Genomic DNA, 22,962 nt, shown 5'->3' on the forward strand with positions numbered 1-22,962 from the left:
AACTTGAAGGATGTCGTTACAGAAGTAAACAAAGTAGGGGTTGAATTTTTACACACTTTTAATAACCAATTGTAATCATTATTAATTATATATATGTGGAGGGGGGCGTGGTCTGCGGGCCTGCCGCGGAGCGGGGCGTGTAAGGACCGGCCTCGAAGCACAGCTGGCAGGTGATTGGATTACCCAGCTGGGGCTGATCATCCAATCACCTGCCATGCTCATTAGCAGCAGCCGGAACCGAGACATGGTTGTCGGAGTTGGAGTTATTGAGCGCACTGGACATTGTAAACTTGTATAACGTGTATAAATCTATGTCAAAACATGTGGACGCCCCTGGTCGAGAGTAAACTTTCACCAGCACCAAAGCGAGGAAGCGGCTCACCAGATGATGATGTAAATATAGCAGCACGAGCTAGTTAGCTCTCCGCGATCACGGCACCGCTATAAATAGTTGCTCATAATAACCATAGACATGTTCTAAGGGTACGCAGCATGCAGCGCTACTGCCTACTGGCGCTGGCGAGACGCGGGGCCGCCATCTTGGAGTGGTGATCCACTCCACTCAGTGCAATTCATTTGGCAGGAGCAATGAACATTTAATACATCTTACCTCACTAAATACCACTGAGTTTCACACGTTTTTTGTCATACGTGTAGCTATGATAAAAGGACACATGTTTTATTATTCATAGTTTGCTTAACAGTAATAGAATATTCTTATATGCTATAAGTGACCAGACGTCAGAGATCAAAACTGGGAATATAATCCCAGAGAAGGGTCAGCTATTTTTTAGTTGAAGAATTAATATGATTAGGTTATATAAACATGCTACATAAACAACTGTCAGTTTAGCATCTTTGTTTCTACCTCTCAACTGTCAGTTTAGCATCTTTGTTTTCTACCCGTCAACTGTCAGTTTAGCATCTTTGTTTTCTACCCATCAACTGTCAGTTTAACATGTATGTTTTCTACCTTTCAACTGTCACTTTAGCATCTTTGTTTTCTACCCGTCAACTGTCAGTTTGGCATCTTTGTTTTCTACCCGTCAACTGTCAGTCTAGCATGTATGTTTTCTACCTGTCAACTGTCAGTTTAGCATCTTTGTTTTCTACCCGTCAACTGTCAGTTTGGCATCTTTGTTTTCTACCTGTCAACTGTCACTTTAGCATCTTTGTTTTCTACCTGTCAACTGTCAGTTTAGCATCTTTGTTTCTACCTCTCAACTGTCAGTCTAGCATCTTTGTTTTCTACCTGTCAACTGTCAGTTTGGCATCTTTGTTTTCTACCTGTCAACTGTCAGTTTAGCATCTCTGTTTCTACCTCTCAACTGTCAGTTTAGCATCTTTGTTTTCCAGCTGTCAACTGTCAGTTTGGCATCTTTGTTTTCTACCGGTCAACTGTCAGTTTAACATCTTTGTTTTCTACCTGTCAACTGTCAGTTTAGCATCTTTGTTTTCTACCCGTCAACTGTCAGTTTAGCATCTTTGTTTTCTACCCGTCAACTGTCAGTTTAGCATGTATGTTTTCTACCTGTCAACTGTCAGTTTAGCATATTTGTTTTCTACCTGTCAACTGTCAGTTTGGCATCTTTGTTTTCTACCTGTCAACTGCCAGTTTAGCATCTTTGTTTTCTACCCGTCAACTGTCAGTTTAGCATCTTTGTTTTCTCCCCCTCAACTGTCAGTTTGGCATCTTTCTTTTCTACCCGTCAACTGTCAGTTTGGCATCTTTGTTTTCTACCCGTCAACTGTCAGTTTAGCATCTTTGTTTTCTACCCGTCAACTGTCAGTTTAGCATCTTTGTTTTCTACCCGTCAACCGTCAGTTTGGCATCTTTGTTTTCTACCCGTCAACTCTCAGTTTGGCATCTTTGTTTTCTACCTGTCAACAGTCAGTTTAGCATATTTGTTTTCTACCTGTCAACTGTCACTTTAACATCTTTGTTTTCTACCCGTCAACTGTCAGTTTGGCATCTTTGTTTTCTACCTGTCAACTGTCAGTTTAGCATCTCTGTTTTCTACCCGTCAACTGTCAGTTTAGCGTCTTTGTTTTCTACCTGTCAACTGTCAGTTTAGCATCTTTGTTTTCTACCTGTCAACTCTCAGTTTAGCATCTTTGTTTTCTACCCGTCAACTGTCACTTTAGCATCTTTGTTTTCTACCTGTCAACAGTCAGTTTAGCATCGTTGTTTTCTCCTTGTCAACTCTCAGTTTAGCATCTTTGTTTTCTATCTGTCAACTGTCAGTTTGGCATCTTTGTTTCTACCTCTCAACTGTCAGTTTAGCATCTTTGTTTTCTACCTGTCAACTGTCAGTTTAGCATCTTTGTTTTCTACCTGTCAACCGTCAGTTTGGCATCCTTGTTTTCTACCCGTCAACTGTCAGTTTAGCATCGTTGTTTTCTCCTTGTCAACTGTCAGTTTAGCATCTTTGTTTTCTATCTGTCAACTGTCAGTTTAGCATCTCTGTTTTCTACCCGTCAACTGTCAGTTTAGCATCTTTGTTTTCTACCCGTCAACTGTCAGTTTGGCATCTTTGTTTTCTACCTGTCAACTGTCAGTTTGGCATCTTTGTTTTCTACCTGTCAACTGTCACTTTAGCATCTTTGTTTTCTACCCGTCAACTGTCAGTTTGGCATCTTTGTTTTCTACCTGTCAACTGTCAGTTTAGCATCTTTGTTTTCTACCTGTCAACTGTCAGTTTAGTATCTTTGTTTTCTACCTGTCAACTGTCAGTTTAGCATCTTTGTTTTCTACCCGTCTGTCAGTTTAGCATCTTTGTTTTCTACCCGTCAACTGTCAGTTTAGCATCTTTGTTTTCTACCCGTCAACTGTCAGTTTAGCATCTTTGTTTCTACCTCTCAACTGTCAGTCTAGCATCTTTGTTTTCTACCCGTCAACTGTCAGTTTAGCATCTTTGTTTCTACCTCTCAACTGTCAGTCTAGCATCTTTGTTTTCTACCTGTCAACTGTCAGTTTGGCATCTTTGTTTTCTACCTGTCAACTGTCAGTTTAGCATCTTTGTTTTCTACCTGTCAACTGTCAGTTTAGCATCTTTGTTTTCTACCTGTCAACTGTCAGTTTGGCATCTTTGTTTTCTACCTGTCAACTGTCAGTTTAGCATCTTTGTTTTCTACCTGTCAACTGTCAGTTTGGCATCTTTGTTTTCTATCTGTCAACTGTCAGTTTGGCATCTTTGTTTTCTACCTGTCAACTGTCAGTTTAGCATCTTTGTTTTCTACCTGTCAACTGTCAGTTTAGCATCTTTGTTTTCTACCTGTCAACTGTCAGTTTAGCATCTTTGTTTTCTACCTGTCAACTGTCAGTTTGGCATCCTTGTTTTCTACCCGTCAACTGTCAGTTTGGCATCCTTGTTTTCTACCCGTCAACTGTCAGTTTAGCATCTTTGTTTTCTACCCGTCAACTGTCAGTTTAGCATCTTTGTTTTCTACCTGTCAACCGTCAGTTTGGCATCCTTGTTTTCTACCAGTCAACTGTCAGTTTAGCATCGTTGTTTTCTCCTTGTCAACTGTCTGTTTAGCATCTTTGTTTTCTATCTGTCAACTGTCAGTTTAGCATCTTTGTTTTCTACCTGTCAACTGTCAGTTTAGCATCTTTGTTTTCTACCCGTCCGTCAGTTTAGCATCTTTGTTTTCTACCCGTCAACTGTCAGTTTAGCATGTATGTTTTCTACCCGTCAACTGTCAGTTTAGCATCTTTGTTTTCTACCTGTCAACTGTCAGTTTAGCATCTTTGTTTCTACCTCTCAACTGTCAGTCTAGCATCTTTGTTTTCTACCCGTCAACTGTCAGTTTAGCATCTTTGTTTTCTATCTGTCAACTGTCAGTTTAGCATCTTTGTTTTCTACCTGTCAACTGTCAGTTTAGCATCTTTGTTTTCTACCCGTCAACTGTCAGTTTAGCATCTTTGTTTTCTACCTGTCAACTGTCAGTTTAACATATTTGTTTTCTACCTGTCAACTGTCAGTTTAGCATCTTTGTTTTCTACCTGTCAACTGTCAGTTTAGTGTCTTTGTTTTCTACCCGTCAACTGTCAGTTTGGCATCTTTCTTTTCTACCCGTCAACTGTCAGTTTGGCATCTTTGTTTTCTACCCGTCAACTGTCAGTTTAGCATCATTGTTTTCTACCTGTCAACTGTCAGTTTAGTGTCTTTGTTTTCTACCCTTCAACTGTCAGTTTAGCATCTTTGTTTACTACCCATCAACTGTCAGTTTAGCATCTTTGTTTTCTACCCGTCAACTGTCAGTTTGGCATCTTTGTTTTCTACCCGTCAACTGTCAGTTTAGCATCTTTGTTTTCTACCCGTCAACTGTCAGTTTGGCATCTTTGTTGTCTACCTGTCAACTGTCAGTTTGGCATCTTTGTTTTCTACCCGTCAACTGTCAGTTTAGCATCTCTGTTTTCTACCCGTCAACTGTCAGTTTGGCATCTTTGTTTTCTACCTGTCAACTGTCAGTTTGGCATCTTTTTTTTCTACCTGTCAACTGTCAGTTTGGCATCTTTCTTTTCTACCTGTCAACTGTCAGTTTGGCATCTTTGTTTTCTACCCGTCAACTCTCAGTTTAGCATCTTTGTTTTCTACCTGTCAACTCTCAGTTTAGCATCTTTGTTTTCTATCTGTCAACTGTCAGTTTGGTATCTTTGTTTTCTACCTGTCAACTGTCAGTTTAGCATCTTTGTTTTCTACCTGTCAACTGTCAGTTTGGCATCTCTGTTTTCTACCCGTCAACTGTCAGTTTAGCGTCTTTGTTTTCTACCTGTCAACTGTCATTTTAGCATCTTTGTTTTCTACCTGTCAAGTGTCAGTTTAGCATCTTTGTTTTCTACCTGTCAACTGTCAGTTTGGCATCTTTGTTTTCTACCCGTCAACTGTCAGTTTAGCATCTTTGTTTTATACCCGTCAACTGTCAGTTTAGCATCTTTGTTTTCTACCCGTCAACTGTCAGTTTGGCATCTTTGTTTTCTACCTGTCAACTGTCAGTTTGGCATCTTTGTTTTCTACCTGTCAACTGTCAGTTTAGCATCTTTGTTTTCTACCTGTCAACTGTCAGTTTAGGCTGCTCGCCGGCTCCTCATCACCACTTCAAGATGGCGGCCCAATTTCTCGCGTCACAGCAGCCAATGCTGCGTCTACTTTATAAGATGTCTATAATAATAATAATATCACTAATACTTGTTAGTATTCAAGTCAGCAAATGTAAATTGCTGGTCATTTATTGGATTTTATGGGTGAAATAGATTTAGTTTATTTACAAGTTAGAATGTGTTAAATAATACATTTGTCTTTGGGAAAATAAAAAAATAAAAAAAGTGCAATTCATCTTTCAAAACTTGGATGCAGGGAATTTTTTTTTTTTTTTTTTTTTTTCCAAAGCCTACAGCAAACAAAATGAAAGCTCAATCTTGATGCAGAAGTGGTGCAAAGGCCATAAAGTATAATAAAACGTTTATTTATGAAGCATATCGTGCTGTACATGCAGCATGTTCAGTCATGAACCATAAAGTAAGCACTCCATAATTGACATTTTTTTCAGCCAAAAAGCTTGCAGTTAAGTTGTGTGGGGGGAAAAAAAGTGAAGAAGCAGCAAAAATGAGTCTGGGCCAAAAATAAACTTTGCCTCGCTCTCACCTGTGCAATGGAGCTGTAGGAACCTGCAGATGTCAGTGTGGTGCAAAGCTCTCCGCTGCTGCCTTTATCTCCCTAAAGGGCTCCTCGCTGCACACGCAACATATTCCAGCCTAAAACCTCAAGTCTGCTGCTGCGCCACAAATATTGTTCTTGTAATCCAGATCGGAATGAACATCCGAAAAAAACATCCCACTCCCTTGTTCTGCACGTTTGTTTTTCTTTTTCGGCGTCCGCCCCGAAGTACATTTTTTGACGGCATATAGGAAACACACGCATAAGATCATAATGTTCCCTTTGAAGGCCGCTCAATTGAGCAAAACAACGCGCCAAACAATCTTCGCTTCCACCTGCTACGCTGTCAAAGAAACTAAATAAAAGAGTTGAGTGTGACGGACTGGACCACACACAAAGTTGAAGGGCGAATTATTACAAACAGATGCGTTAGACAGCTACTGAATACGAATGACCTATTATTAGGGCCCGCATGGCCCATTGCATAAGGACTCCCACAGGGAGTCCTTATGCAATGGGACATAAGGACCTATTGAATTTGTAAGGTTTTATTAGGGCCCGCATGGCCCATTGCATTAGGACTCCCACAGGGAGTCCTTATGCAATGGGACATAAGGACCTATTGAATTTCTAAGGTTTTATTAGGGCCCGCATGGCCCATTGCATAAGGACTCCCACAGGGAGTCCTTATGCAATGGGACATAAGGACCTATTGAATTTGTAAGGTTTTATTAGGGCCCGCATGGCCCATTGCATAAGGACTCCCACAGGGAGTCCTTATGCAATGGGACATAAGGACCTATTGAATTTCTAAGGTTTTATTAGGGCCCGCATGGCCCATTGCATAAGGACTCCCACAGGGAGTCCTTATGCAATGGGACATAAGGACCTATTGAATTTCTAAGGTTTTATTAGGGCCCGCATGGCCCATTGCATAAGGACTCCCACAGGGAGTCCTTATGCAATGGGACATAAGGACCTATTGAATTTCTAAGGTTTTATTATTATTATTATTATTATTATTATTAGGGCCCGCATGGCCCATTGCATAAGGACTCCCTGTGGGAGTCCTTATGCAATGGGACATAAGGACCTATTGAATTTCTAAGGTTTTATTAGGGCCCGCATGGCCCATTGCATAAGGACTCCCACAGGGAGTCCTTATGCAATGGGACATAAGGACCTATTGAATTTCTAAGGTTTTATTATTATTATTATTATTATTAGGGCCCGCATGGCCCATTGCATAAGGACTCCCTGTGGGAGTCCTTATGCAATGGGACATAAGGACCTATTGAATTTCTAAGGTTTTATTAGGGCCCGCATGGCCCATTGCATAAGGACTCCCACAGGGAGTCCTTATGCAATGGGACATAAGGACCTATTGAATTTCTAAGGTTTTATTAGGGCCCGCATGGCCCATTGCATAAGGACTCCCACAGGGAGTCCTTATGCAATGGGACATAAGGACCTATTGAATTTCTAAGGTTTTATTAGGGCCCGCATGGCCCATTGCATAAGGACTCCCACAGGGAGTCCTTATGCAATGGGACATAAGGACCTATTGAATTTCTAAGGTTTTATTAGGGCCCCGCATGGCCCATTGCATAAGGACTCCCACAGGGAGTCCTTATGCAATGGGACATAAGGACCTATTGAATTTCTAAGGTTTTATTCTTTCTTTATTATTATTCTTCCGCCGCCTCTTTGAGCTGTAATTTGACCCACTTAACATGCTTCAAAACTCACCATATTTGACCCACACATCAGGACCTGCTAAAATTGCCTTTTAATAAAAAAAACCGAACCCCAAAACTCAAGATTGCGCTCTAGCGCCCCCTAGGGAAAAAAAACAACTAGACTGCCTGTAACTCCCACTAGGAAGGTCGGAGAGACATGAAACAAAAACCTCTATGTAGGTTTGACTTAGACCTAGTTTTCATAATTGTATATCCTCGGGCAAAAATCAACAGGAAGTTGGCAATTCCCCCTTCAAAACAAAAAAAGTACTAAAAACAGTCACTTTTGCCTTTTTTGAGCTGTAATTTGACCCCCTTAACACGCTTCAAAACTCACCAAACTGAACGCACACATCAGGACTGGCAAAAATTGTGATCTAATAAAAAAAAAAAACTAACCCCAAATTTAAAAATTGCGCTCTAGAGCAATTTTTGAATAAAACGGAGAAAAAAACTGCTCCTCGGAAGAAAAAAATGACAAAACTGCCTGTAACTCCCACTGGGAAGGTCGGAGAGACATGAAACAAAATCCTCTCCGTAGGTCTCACTTAGACCTACATTTCATACATTGACAACCCACAGCAAAAATCTACAGGAAGTTTGCTATTCCCCCTTCAACACAACATTTTTGTAAAAACTGGTCACCTTTCTTCAAACATTATCTCCTCTGAGCGCGTTTGTTGTTTCGCCTTCAAACTAACACAGGAGAGACATTGAACCCTTTTGATTAAAAGTTATCGAAAGAGTTTTAATACCGGCTCCGGTTTTGATTTTATGACCCTTCAAAGAGCCGCTGCGCTGATGCTGCTGTTTTTTCAAGAAGGCTGCTTAAAAGCAGGAAGCACCAACGTGCCCACACAATGCAGACAAGGTAGGTACACTAAACAAAAGTATTGGGACAATTCGGACTAAAAGTAGACAAAAGTATTGGGACACTTATGACGAAAACTGAACAAAAGTATTGGGACACATAGGACTAGCACCTGCCAAATATGCGGGCCCGACCAATGCTGCTTGCAGCTTTAATTAGGGCCCGCATGGCCCATTGTATAAGGACTCCCAAAGGGAGTCCTTATACAATGGGACATAAGGACCTATTGAATTTGTAAGGTTTTATTATTATTATACCGGCCGCCTCTTTGAGCTGTAATTTGACCCACTTAACATGCTTCAAAACTCACCATCAGGACCTGCGAAAATTGCCTTTTAATAAAAAAAACCGAACCCCAAAACTCAAAATTGCGCTCTAGCGCCCCCTAGGAAAAAAAAAACTAGACTGCCTGTAACTCCCACTAGGAAGGTCGGAGAGACATGAAACAAAAAACCTCTATGTAGGTTTGACTTAGACCTAGTTTTCATAATCGTATATCCTCGGGCAAAAATCAACAGGAAGTTGGCAATTCCCCCTTCAAAACAAACAGTCACTTTTGCCTTTTTTGAGCTGTAATTTGACCCCCTTAACATGCTTCAAAACTCACCAAACTGAACGCACACATCAGGACTGGCAAAAATTGTGATCTAATAAAAAAAAAACTAACCCCAAATTTAAAAATTGCGCTCTAGAGCAATTTTTGAATAAAACGGAGAAAAAAACTGCTCCTCGGAAGAAAAAAATGACAAAACTGCCTGTAACTCCCACTGGGAAGGTCGGAGAGACATGAAACAAAATCCTCTCCGTAGGTCTCACTTAGACCTACATTTCATCAATTGACAACCACCAGCAAAAATCTACAGGAAGCTTGCTATTCCCCCTTCAACACAACATTTTTGTAAAAACCGGTCACCTTTCTTCAAACATTATCTCCTCTGAGCGCGTTTGTTGTTTCGCCTTCAAACTAACACAGGAGAGAGATTGAACCCTTTTGATTAAAAGTTATCGAAAGAGTTTTAATACCGGCTCCGGTTTTGATTTTATGACCCTGTATAAGGTAGTCCTTATGCAATGGGACATAAGGACCTATTGAATTTGTAAGGTTTTATTATTATTATACCGGCCGCCTCTTTGAGCTGTAATTTGACCCACTTGCTTCAAAACTCACCATATTTGACCCACACATCAGGACCTGCAAAAATTGCCTTTTAATAAAAAAACCGAACCCCAAAACTCAAAATTGCGCTCTAGCGCCCCCTAGGGAAAAAAAAAACTAGACTGCCTGTAACTCCCACTAGGAAGGTCGGAGAGACATGAAACAAAAAACCTCTATGTAGGTTTGACTTAGACCTAGTTTTCATAATTGTATATCCTCGGGCAAAAATCAACAGGAAGTTGGCAATTCCCCCTTCAAAACAAAAAAAGTACTAAAAACAGTCACTTTTGCCTTTTTTGAGCTGTAATTTGACCCCCTTAACACGCTTCAAAACTCACCAAACTGAACGCACACATCAGGACTGGCAAAAAAAACCTCTATGTAGGTCTCACTTAGACCTACATTTCATAAATTGACAACCCCCAGCAAAAATCTACAGGAAGTTTGCTATTCCCCCTTCAAAACAACATTTTTGTAAAAACCGGTCACCTTCCTTCAAAAACGAACTCCTCTGAGCTCGTTTGTTGTTTCGCCTTCAAACTAACACATGAGAGGGATTGAACCCTTGTGATTGCAATAACAGAAGCGCTTTTTTTCTAACTGCTCCGGTTTTGATTTTATGACCCTTCAAAGACCCGCTGCACTGATGCTGCTGCGCTGCTGTTTTTTTAAGATGGCTGCTCAAAAGCAGGAAGCACCAACATGCCCACACAATGCAGACAAGGTAGGTACACTAGACAAAAGTCTTGGGACACTTCAGACTAAAAGTAGACAAAAGTATTGGGACACTTAGGACTAGCACCTGCCAAATACGCGGCCCCGACCAATGCTGCTTGCAGCTTTAATTCTTTCTTTATTATTCTTCCGCCGCCTCTTTGAGCTGTAATTTGACCCCTTTAACATGCTTCAAAACTCACCATATTTGACCCACACATCAGGACCTGCGAAAATTGTCTTTTAATAAAAAAAACCGAACCTCAAAACTCAAAATTGCGCTCTAGCGCCCCCTAGGAAGAAAAAAAAAACTAGACTGCCTGTAACTCCCACTAGGAAGGTCGGAGAGACATGAAACAAAAACCTCTATGTAGGTCTGACTTAGACCTAGTTTTCATAATTGTATATCCTCGGGCAAAAATCAACAGGAAGTTGGCAATTCCCCCTTCAAAACAAAAAAAGTACTAAAAACAGTCACTTTTGCCTTTTTTGAGCTGTAATTTGACCCCCTTAACACGCTTCAAAACTCACCAAACTGAACACACACATCAGGACTGGCAAAAATTGTGATCTAATAAAAAAACCTAACCCCAAATTTTAAAAGAGAGCAATTTTTGAATAAAACGGAGAAAAAAACTGCTCCTCGGAAGAAAAAAATGACAAAACTGCCTGTAACTCCCACTGGGAAGGTCGGAGAGACATGAAACAAAATCCTCTCCGTAGGTCTCACTTAGACCTACATTTCATATATTGACAACCCCCAGCAAAGATCTACAGGAAGCTTGCTATTCCCCCTTCAACACAACATTTTTGTAAAAACCGGTCACCTTTCTTCAAACATTATCTCCTCTGAGCGCGTTTGTTGTTTCGCCTTCAAACTAACACAGGAGAGAGATTGAACCCTTTTGATTAAAAGTTATCGAAAGAGTTTTAATACCGGCTCCGGTTTTGATTTTATGACCCTTCAAAGAGCCGCTGTGCTGATGCTGCTGTTTTTTTCAAGAAGGCTGCTTAAAAGCAGGAAGCACCAGCGTGCCCACACAATGCAGACAAGGTAGGTACACTAGACAAAAGTATTGGGACAATTCGGACTAAAAGTAGACAAAAGTATTGGGACACTTATGACAAAAACTGAACAAAAGTATTGGGACACTTAGGACTAGCACCTGCCAAATACGCGGGCCCGACCAATGCTGCTTGCAGCTTTAATTAGGGCCCGCATGGCCCATTGTATAAGGACTCCCAAAGGGAGTCCTTATGCAATGGGACATAAGGACCTATTGAATTTGTAAGGTTTTATTATTATTATACCGGCCGCCTCTTTGAGCTGAAATTTGACCCACTTGCTTCAAAACTCACCATATTTGACCCACACATCAGGACCTGCAAAAATTGCCTTTTAATAAAAAAAACGAACCCCAAAACTCAAAATTGCGCTCTAGCGCCCCCTAGGAAAAAAAAAAACTAGACTGCCTGTAACTCCCACTAGGAAGGTCGGAGAGACATGAAACAAAAACCTCTATGTAGGTTTGACCTAGACCTAGTTTTCATAATTGTATATCCTCGGGCAAAAATCAACAGGAAGTTGGCAATTCCCCCTTCAAAACAAAAAAGTACTAAAAACAGTCACTTTTGCCTTTTTTGAGCTGTAATTTGACCCTCTTAACACGCTTCAAAACTCACCAAACTGAACGCACACATCAGGACTGGCAAAAATTGTGATCTAATAAAAAAAAAAACCTAACCCCAAATTTAAACATTGCGCTCTAGAGCAATTTTTGAATAAAACGGAGAAAAAAACTGCTCCTCGGAAGAAAAAAATTACAAAACTGCCTGTAACTCCCACTGGGAAGGTCGGAGAGACATGAAACAAAATCCTCTCCGTAGGTCTCACTTAGACCTACATTTCATAAATTGACAACCCCCAGCAAAAATCTACAGGAAGTTTGCTATTCCCCCTTCGACACAACATTTTTGTAAAAACCGGTCACCTTTCTTCAAACAGTATCTCCTCTGAGCGCGTTTGTTGTTTCGCCTTCAAACTAACACAGGAGAGACATTGAACCCGTTCGATTAAAAGTTATCGAAAGAGTTTTAATACCGGCTCCGGTTTTGATTTTATGACCCTTCAAAGAGCCGCTGCGCTGATGCTGCTGTTTTTTCAAGAAGGCTGCTTAAAAGCAGGAAGCACCAGCGTGCCCACACAATGCAGACAAGGTAGGTACACTAGACAAAAGTATTGGGACAATTCGGACTAAAAGTAGACAAAAGTATTGGGACACTTATGACAAAAACTGAACAAAAGTATTGGGACACTTAGGACTAGCACCTGCCAAATATGCGGGCCCGACCAATGCTGCTTGCAGCTTTAATTAGGGCCCGCATGGCCCATTGTATAAGGACTCCCACAGGGAGTCCTTATGCAATAGGACATAAGGACCTATTGAATTTGAAAGGTTTTATTATTATTATACCGGCCGCCTCTTTGAGCTGTAATTTGACCCACTTGCTTCAAAACTCACCATATTTGACCCACACATCAGGACCTGCGAAAATTGTCTTTTGATAAAAAAAACGAACCCCAAAACTCAAAATTGCGCTCTAGCGCCCCCTAGGAAAAAAAACAAACTAGACTGCCTGTAACTCCCACTAGGAAGGTCGGAGAGACATGAAACAAAAACCTCTATGTAGGTTTGACTTAGACCTAGTTTTCATAATTGTATATCCTCGGGCAAAAATCAACAGGAAGTTGGCAATTCCCCCTTCAAAACAAAAAAAGTACTAAAAACAGTCACTTTTGCCTTTTTTGAGCTGTAATTTGACCCCCTTAACACGCTTCAAAACTCACCAAACTGAACGCACACATCAGGACTGGCAAAAAAACCTCTATGTAGGTCTCACTTAGACCTACATTTCATAAATTGACAACCCCCAGCAAAAATCTACAGGAAGTTTGCTATTCCCCCTTCAAAACAACATTTTTGTAAAAACCGGTCACCTTCCTTCAAAAACGAACTCCTCTGAGCTCGTTTGTTGTTTCGCCTTCAAACTAACACATGAGAGGGATTGAACCCTTGTGATTGCAATAACAGAAGCGCTTTTTTTATAACTGCTTCGGTTTTGATTTTATGACCCTTCAAAGACCCGCTGCACTGATGCTGCTGCGCTGCTGTTTTTTTAAGATGGCTGCTCAAAAGCAGGAAGCACCAACATGCCCACACAATGCAGACAAGGTAGGTACACTAGACAAAAGTCTTGGGACACTTCAGACTAAAAGTAGACAAAAGTATTGGGACACTTAGGACTAGCACCTGCCAAATACGCGGGCCCGACCAACGCTGCTTGCAGCTTTAATTCCTTCTTTATTATTCTTCCGCCGCCTCTTTGAGCACTAATTTGACCCACTTAACATGCTTCAAAACTCACCATTTTTGACCCACACATCAGGACCTGCGAAAATTGTCTTTTAATAAAAAAACCGAACCCCAAAACTCAAAATTGCGCTCTAGCGCCCCCTAGGAAAAAAAAAAAAAACTAGACTGCCTGTAACTCCCACTAGGAAGGTCGGAGAGACATGAAACAAAAAACCTCTATGTAGGTTTGACTTAGACCTAGTTTTCATAATTGTATATCCTCGGGCAAAAATCAACAGGAAGTTGGCAATTCCCCCTTCAAAACAAAAAAAGTACTAAAAACAGTCACTTTTGCCTTTTTTGAGCTGTAATTTGACCCCCTTAACACGCTTCAAAACTCACCAAACTGAACGCACACATCAGGACTGGCAGAAATTGTGATCTAATAAAAAAAAAACCTAACCCCAAATTTAAAAATTGCGCTCTAGAGCAATTTATGAATAAAACGGAGAAAAAAACTGCTTCTCGGAAGAAAAAAATGACAAAACTGCCTGTAACTCCCACTGGGAAGGTCGGAGAGACATGAAACAAAATCCTCTCCGTAGGTCTCACTTAGACCTACATTTCATAAATTGACAACCCCCCAGCAAAAATCTACAAGAAGCTTGCTATTCCCCCTTCAACACAACATTTTTGTAAAAACCGGTCACCTTTCTTCAAACATTATCTCCTCTGAGCGCGTTTGTTGTTTTACCGTCCATAGAGTCGATGTATTCAATCATATAAGTGCTTTATTGATGCGAGTGCCGCGCCTACCCGTTCCTCCGGTGTCTGATGGCCTGGTTGTCCCTGATGGTCTGGTTGCCCGGCAGGAGGTCCGGGTGTTGTCCGTCCATGACTTCGAGGTAGTTTCTGCTGCTCATCTCCACCTCGTTGGCCTTCTCCTCGAACAGAACTTGTCCGCTCAGCTTGTTGAACACGATGGTGTTCATCTTGGGCCAGATAGTCTCCGACTTGCGCAAAAACGACAGCGTCCCCTCGGGTGCGTCACAGTGCGCCACTGTGGGAAGGGAGAAAACGGACGCGTAAACACAACGATATCAACGCAAAATGTCGGGAAATAACTCTCGGGTTTTATGCCAAAACATGTATTTTTAAGTCCAAAATAAATGGAAACATGTTTCAGTCCGGTCAACAAAGTAGGAATTAAATACAAAATAATACACATTTTTGAACATGTTGAGGCATGCGCTTTGTTTATTTTATACTTTTTTTTTAAGGGTGATCTGTTAAATAAACACAAGTGCAAAAAAAAAAGGACAAGCGGTAGAAAATGCGCTACTAAAACTTGTTGGATTACATCCTCCTCTTTCTTCTATCCAGGTGAGAGGCATTATCTATGATCTAGAACAGGGGTGTCCAAACTGCAGCCTGCGGGCCAAAAACTGGCCCACGAGACCAATAAGCAATTTTCATATAATATACAACTAGTCAAGGGACAAGCGGTAGAAAATGGATGAATGGCTACGACTAGTTGAGTATCTAATAATAGAAAAGCGCGATATAAAATCGAATCCATTATTATTATTATTATTATTATTATTATTAGTCAACAGTCCGATAGCTGCTCTTTTGTCACCCTCTGGTGGCCAATGGAAGTAACAATCAATTTGAACATCAAAGCATTTATTTATATGACCCAATCCAAACAGTGCAGAGAAAAAAAATTCCACAAGGCACAACAAAACCTGCTCGAAAAATACCAGCATTTACCTGGTTTTATGCGAAACCATGCCCAAAATAAATTTAAAAAAAATTTCAGTCCGGTAAACAAAGTAGGAATTAAATACAAAATAATACATATTTTTGAATATGTTGAGGCATGCGCTTTGTTTATTATTATTATTATTATTATTATTTTTAGGGGCGATTTGATGAATATTACAGACAAGTACAAAAGAAAAAAGGGACAAGCAGTAGAAAATGGATGGTCAACAGTCCGATAGCTGCTCTTTTGTCACCCTCCGGTGGCCAATGAAAGTAGCACAATCAATTTTAGCGTCAATGTGAATACATGCAAAGCATTTACTTATACGACCCAATCCAAACAGTGCGGAGAAAAAAAAATTCAACCCGCGCAAAAATTCCGCAAACACGGTCACACACAACAAAACCTGCTCGGAAAATACCAGCATTTACCTGGTTTTATGCGAAACCAAGCCCAAAATAAATAGAACCAAGTAGGAATTAAATACAAAATAATACATATTTTTGAATATGTTGAGGCATGCGCTTTGTTTATTGTTATTTTTTTTTTTTTTAAGGGCAAGTGCAAAAAAAAAAAAGAACGAAAAAAGGGACAAGCGGTAGAAAATGGATGGATGGATACAACTGGTCAACAGTCTGATAGCTGCTCTTTTGTCACCCTTAGTGGCCAATGAAAGTAACACAATCAATTTTAACATCGATGTGAATACATGCAAAGCATTTATTTATATGACCCAATCCAAACAGTGCAGGGGGGGAAAAATACAACACAACCTGCTCACGGAAAATAACTGTATTTTATCTGGTTTTATGCGAAACCATTCATTCAAGCCCCAAATAAATAGAAAAATGTTTCAGTCCGGTAAACAAAGTAGGAATTAAATACAAAATAATACATATTTTTGAATATGTTGAGGCATGCGCTTTGTTTATTATTTTTTTAATTTTTTTTAAGGGCAATCTGATGAATATTTGCAAGTGCAAAAAAAAAAAAAGAACGAAAAAAGGGACAAGCGGTAGGAAATGGATGGATGGATACAACTCGTCAACAGTCTGATAGCTGCTCTTTTGTCACCCTTAGTGGCCAATGAAAGTAACACAATCAATTTTAACATCGATGTTAACATACATGCAAAGCATTTATTTATATGACCCAATCCAAACAGTGCAGGAAAAAAAAACGGTCACACGCAACACAACCTGCTCACGGAAAATAACTGTATTTTATCTGGTTTTATGCGAAACCATTTACCGTATTTTTCGGAGTATAAGTCGCACCTGCCGAAAACGCATAATAAAGAAGGAAAAAAACATATATAAGTCACACAAACTATGAAAAAAACTGCCACTTATAGTCCGAAAAATACGGTATTTTAAGCCCCAAATAAATAGAAAAATGTTTCAGTCCGGTAAACAAAGTAGGAATTAAATACAAAATAATACATATTTTTTAATATGTTGAGGCATGCGCTTTATTTATTTAAAAAAAAATTTTTTAATGGCGATCTGATATAAAATCACAAGTGCAAAAGGGGGGGAAAAAAGGGACAAGCGGTAGAAAATGGATGGGTGGATACAACTGGTCAACAGTCCGATAGCTGCTCTTTTGTCACCCTCCGGTGGCCAATGAAAGTAGCACAATCAATTTTAGCGTCAATGTGAATACATGCAAAGCATTTATTTATACGACCCAATCCAAACAGTGCGGAGAAAAAAAATGCAACAAAACCTGCTCGGAAAATACCAGCATTTACCTGGTTTTATGCGAAACCAAGCCCAAAATAAATAGAACCAAGTAGGAATTAAATACAAAATATTTCATATTTTTGAATATGTTGAGGCATGCGCTTTGTTTATTATTATTATATTTTTTTTTTAAGGGTGATCTGATGAATATTTGCAAGTGCAAAAAAAAAAAAAGAACGAAAAAAGGGACAAGCGGTAGAAAATGGATGGACGGATACAACTCGTCAACAGTCTGATAGCTGCTCTTTTGTCACCCTTAGTGGCCAATGAAAGTAACACAATCAATTTTAACATCGATGTGAATACATGCAAAGCATTTACTTATATGACCCAATCCAAACGGTGCAGGGGGGGAAAAAATATGGTCACACGCTCACGGAAAATAACTGTATTTTATCCGGTTTTATGCGAAACCATTCATTTAAGCCCCAAATAAATACAAAAATGTTTCAGTCCGGTAAACAAAGTAGGAATTAAATACAAAATAATACATATTTTTGAATATGTTGAGGCATGCGCTTTGTTTATTTTTATTTTATTTTTTTTCAAGGGCGATCTGATGAATATTTGCAAGTGCAAAAAAAAAAAAGAACGAAAAAAGGGACAAGCGGTAGAAAATGGATGGATGGATGCAACTCGTCAACAGTCCGATAGCTGCTCTTTTGTCACCCTTAGTGGCCAATGAAAGTAACACAATCAATTTGAACATCGATGTGAATACATGCAAAGCATTTACTTATATGACCCAATCCAAACAGTGCAGGGGGGGGGGGAAATACGGTCACACGCAACACAACCTGCTCACGGAAAATAACTGTATTTTATCTGGTTTTATGCGAAACCATTTACCGTATTTTTCGGAGTATAAGTCGCACCTGCCGAAAACGCATAATAAAGAAGGAAAAAAAACATATATAAGTCGCACAAACTATGAAAAAAACTGCGACTTATAGTCCGAAAAATACGGTATTTTAAGCCCCAAATAAATAGAAAAATGTTCCAGTCCGGTAAACAAAGTAGGAATTAAATACAAAATAATACATATTTTTTTATATGTTGAGGCATGCACTTTATTTATTTAAAAAAAAATTTTTTTATGGCGATCTGATATAAAATCACAAGTGCAAAAGGGGGGGAAAAAAGGGACAAGCGGTAGAAAATGGATGGGTGGATACAACTGGTCAACAGTCCGATAGCTGCTCTTTTGTCACCCTCCGGTGGCCAATTAAAGTAGCACAATCAATTTTAGCATCAATGTGAATACAAGCAAAGCATTTATTTATACGACCCAATCCAAACAGTGCGGAGAAAAAAAATGCAACAAACATGGTCACGCACAACAAAACCTGCTCGGAAAATACCAGCATTTACCTGGTTTTATGCGAAAACAAGCCCAAAATAAATAGAACCAAGTGGGAATTAAATACAAAATAATACATATTTTTGAATATGTTGAGGCATGCGCTTTGTTTATTATTATTATTTTATTTTTTTAAGGGCGATCTGATGAATATTTGCAAGTGCAAAAAAAAAAAAAGAACGAAAAAAGGGACAAGCGGTAGAAAATGTATGGATGGATACAACTCGTCAACAGTCCGATAGCTGCTCTTTTGTCACCCTTAGTGGCCAATGAAAGTAACACAATCAATTTGAACATCGATGTGTATACATGCAAAGCATTTACTTATATGACCCAATCCAAACAGTGCAGGGGGGGGAAAAAATACGGTCACACGCGACACAACCTGCTCACGGAAAATAACTGTATTTTATCTGGTTTTATGCGAAACCATTTACCGTATTTTTCGGAGTATAAGTCGCACCTGCCGAAAATGCATAATAAAGAAGGAAAAAAAACATATATAAGTCACACAAACTATGAAAAAAACTGCGACTTATAGTCCGAAAAATACGGTATTTTAAGCCCCAAATAAATAGAAAAATGTTTCAGTCCGGTAAACAAAGTAGGAATTAAATACAAAATAATACATATTTTTGAATATGTTGAGGCATGCGCTTTATTTATTTAAAAAAAAAATTTTTAATGGCGATCTGATATAAAATCACAAGTGCAAAAGGGGGGAAAAAAAGGGACAAGCGGTAGAAAATGGATGGGTGGATACAACTGGTCAACAGTCCGATAGCTGCTCTTTTGTCACCCTCCGGTGGCCAATGAAAGTAACAATCAATGTGAATACATGCAAAGCATTTATTTATACGACCCAATCCAAACAGTGCGGAGTAAAAAAAATACAACCCGCGCAAAAATTCCACAAACACGGTCACACACAACAAAACCTGCTCGGAAAATACCAGCATTTACCTGGTTTTATGCGAAACCAAGCCCAAAATAAATAGAACCAAGTAGGAATTAAATACAAAATAATACATATTTTTGAATATGTTGAGGCATTGTTTGTTTATTATTATTATTATTTTTTTTTTAAGGGCGATCTGATGAATATTTGCAAGTGCAAAAAAAAAAAAAGAACGAAAAAAGGGACAAGCGGTAGAAAATGGATGGATGGATACAACTCGTCAACAGTCTGATAGCTGCTCTTTTGTCACCCTTAGTGGCCAATGAAAGCAACACAATCAATTTTAACATCGATGTGAATACATGCAAAGCATTTACTTATATGACCCAATCCAAACAATGCAGGGGGAAAAAATGGTCACACGCAACACAACCTGCTCACGGAAAATAACTGTATTTTATCTGGTTTTATGCGAAACCATTTACCGTATTTTTCGGAGTATAAGTCGCACCTGCCGAAAACGCATAATAAAGAAGGAAAAAAACATATATAAGTCGCACAAACTATGAAAAAAACTGCGACTTATAGTCCGAAAAATACGGTATTTTAAGCCCCAAATAAATAGAAAAATGTTTCAGTCCGGTAAACAAAGTAGGAATTAAATACAAAATAATACATATTTTTGAATATGTTGAGGCATGCACTTTATTTATTTAAAAACATTTTTTTAAGAGCGATCTGATATAAAATCACAAGTGCAAAAGGGGGAAAAAAAGGGACAAGCGGTAGAAAATGGATGGGTGGATACAACCGGTCAACAGTCCGATAGCTGCTCTTTTGTCACCCTCCGGTGGCCAATGAAAGTAGCACAATCAATTTTAGCGTCAATGTGAATACATGCAAAGCATTTACTTATACGACCCAATCCAAACAGTGCGGAGAAAAAAAAAATTCAACCCGCGCAAAAATTCCACAAACACGGTCACACACGACAAAACCTGCTCGGAAAATACCAGCATTTACCTGGTTTTATGCGAAACCAAGCCCAAAATAAATAGAACAAAGTAGGAATTAAAAACAAAATAATACACATTTTTGAATATGTTGAGGCATGCGCTTTGTTTATTGTTATTTTTATTTTTTTTTAAGGGCAAGTGCAAAAAAAAAAAAGAACGAAAAAAGGGACAAGCGGTAGAAAATGGATGGATGGATGCAACTCGTCAACAGTCTGATAGCTGCTCTTTTGTCACCCTTAGTGGCCAATGAAAGTAACACAATCAATTTGAACATCGATGTGAATACATGCAAAGCATTTACTTATATGACCCAATCCAAACAGTGCAGGGGGGAAAAAATACAACACAACCTGCTCACGGAAAATAACTGTATTTTATCTGGTTTTATGCGAAACCATTAATTCAAGCCCCAAATAAATAGAAAAAATGTTTCAGTCCGGTAAACAAAGTAGGAATTAAATACAAAATAATACATATTTTTGAATATGTTGAGGCATGCGCTTTGTTTATTATTTTTTTTATTTTTTTTAAGGGCAATCTGATGAATATTTGCAAGTGCAAAAAAAAAAAAAGAACGAAAAAAGGGACAAGCGGTAGGAAATGGATGGATGGATACAACTCGTCAACAGTCTGAGAGCTGCTCTTTTGTCACCCTTAGTGGCCAATGAAAGTAACACAATCAATTTTAACATCGATGTGAATACATGCAAAGCATTTACTTATATGACCCAATCCAAACAGTGCAGGGGGGGGGGGGGAATACGGTCACACGCAACACAACCTGCTCACGGAAAATAACTGTATTTTATCTGGTTTTATGCAAAACCATTTACCGTATTTTTCGGAGTATAAGTCGCACCTGCCGAAAATGCATAATAAAGAAGGAAAAAAACATATATAAGTCGCACAAACTATGAAAAAAACTGCGACTTATAGTCTGAAAAATACGGTATTTTAAGCCCCAAATAAATAGAAAAATGTTTCGGTCCGGTAAACAAAGTAGGAACTAAATACAAAATAATACATATTTTTTAATATGTTGAGGCATGCGCTTTATTTATTTAAAAAAAAAATTTTTAATGGCGATCTGATATAAAATCACAAGTGCAAAAGGGAAAAAAAAAAGGGACAAGCGGTAGAAAATGGATGGGTGGATACAACAGGTCAACAGTCCGATAGCTGCTCTTTTGTCACCCTCCGGTGGCCAATGAAAGTAACACAATCAATTTTAGCGTCAATGTGAATACATGCAAAGCATTTATTTATACGACCCAATCCAAACAGTGCGGAGAAAAAAAAATTCAACCCGCGCAAAAATTCCACAAACAAGGTCACACACAACAAAACCTGCTCGGAAAATACCAGCATTTACCTGGTTTTATGCGAAACCAAGCCCAAAATAAATAGAACCAAGTGGGAATTAAATACAAAATAATACATATTTTTGAATATGTTGAGGCATGCGCTTTGTTTATTGTTTTTTTTTTTTTTTTTAAGGGCAAGTGCAAAAAAAAAAAAGAACGAAAAAAGGGACAAGCGGTAGAAAATGGATGGATGGATACAACTCGTCAACAGTCTGATAGCTGCTCTTTTGTCACCCTTAGTGGCCAATGAAAGTAACACAATCAATTTGAACATCGATGTGAATACATGCAAAGCATTTACTTATATGACCCAATCCAAACAGTGCAGGGGGGGGAAAAAATACGGTCACACGCGACACAACCTGCTCACGGAAAATAACTGTATTTTATCTGGTTTTATGCGAAACCATTTACCGTATTTTTCGGAGTATAAGTCGCACCTGCCGAAAATGCATAATAAAGAAGGAAAAAAAACATATATAAGTCACACAAACTATGAAAAAAACTGCGACTTATAGTCCGAAAAATACGGTATTTTAAGCCCCAAATAAATAGAAAAATGTTTCAGTCCGGTAAACAAAGTAGGAATTAAATACAAAATAATACATATTTTTTAATATGTTGAGGCATGCGCTTTATTTATTTAAAAACATTTTTTTAAGAGCAATCTGATATAAAATCACAACTGCAAAAGGGAAAAAAAAGGGACAAGCGGTAGAAAATAGATGGGTGGATACAACTGGTCAACAGTCCGATAGCTGCTCTTTTGTCACCCTCCGGTGGCCGATGAAAGTAGCACAATCAATTTTAGCGTCAATGTGAATACATGCAAAGCATTTACTTATACGACCCAATCCAAACAGTGCGGAGAAAAAAAATGCAACAAACATGGTCACGCACAACAAAACCTGCTCGGAAAATACCAGCATTTACCTGGTTTTATGCGAAACCAAGCCCAAAATAAATAGAACCAAGTAGGAACTAAATACAAAATAATACATATTTTTGAATATGTTGAGGCATGCGCTTTGTTTATTTTTATTTTATTTTTTTTCAAGGGCGATCTGATGAATATTTGCAAGTGCAAAAAAAAAAAGAACAAAAAAAGGGACAAGCGGTAGAAAATGGATGGATTGATACAACTCGTCAACAGTCTGAGAGCTGCTCTTTTGTCACCCTTAGTGGCCAATGAAAGTAACACAATCAATTTTAACATCGATGTGAATACATGCAAAGCATTTACTTATATGACCCAATCCAAACGGTGCAGGGGGGGAAAAAATACGGTCACACGCTCACGGAAAATAACTGTATTTTA

At 39.0% G+C, this 22,962-nt stretch overlaps 1 protein-coding gene across 2 annotated transcripts in view; it reads right to left on the bottom strand.

The window, feature by feature from the left end:
- The window catches only part of mkxa (mohawk homeobox a), an 89,913-nt gene extending 75,413 nt beyond the window's left edge, over window positions 1-14,500 (bottom strand). The window contains exon 1 of one of the 2 annotated variants that reach the window (XM_072913443.1): window positions 14,310-14,500. In XM_072913443.1, coding sequence (XP_072769544.1) covers window positions 14,310-14,485 — 176 coding nt within the window. In that variant the 5' untranslated portion in view covers window positions 14,486-14,500. The remainder of the gene's footprint in view (window positions 1-14,309) is intronic. The other variant, XM_061965927.1, reaches the window with a different exon arrangement.
- Window positions 14,501-22,962: the final 8,462 nt, after the last annotated feature.

The sequence above is a fragment of the Nerophis lumbriciformis genome, linkage group LG07 (genome assembly GCF_033978685.3).
Source record: "Nerophis lumbriciformis linkage group LG07, RoL_Nlum_v2.1, whole genome shotgun sequence".
NCBI lineage: Eukaryota > Metazoa > Chordata > Actinopteri > Syngnathiformes > Syngnathidae > Nerophis > Nerophis lumbriciformis.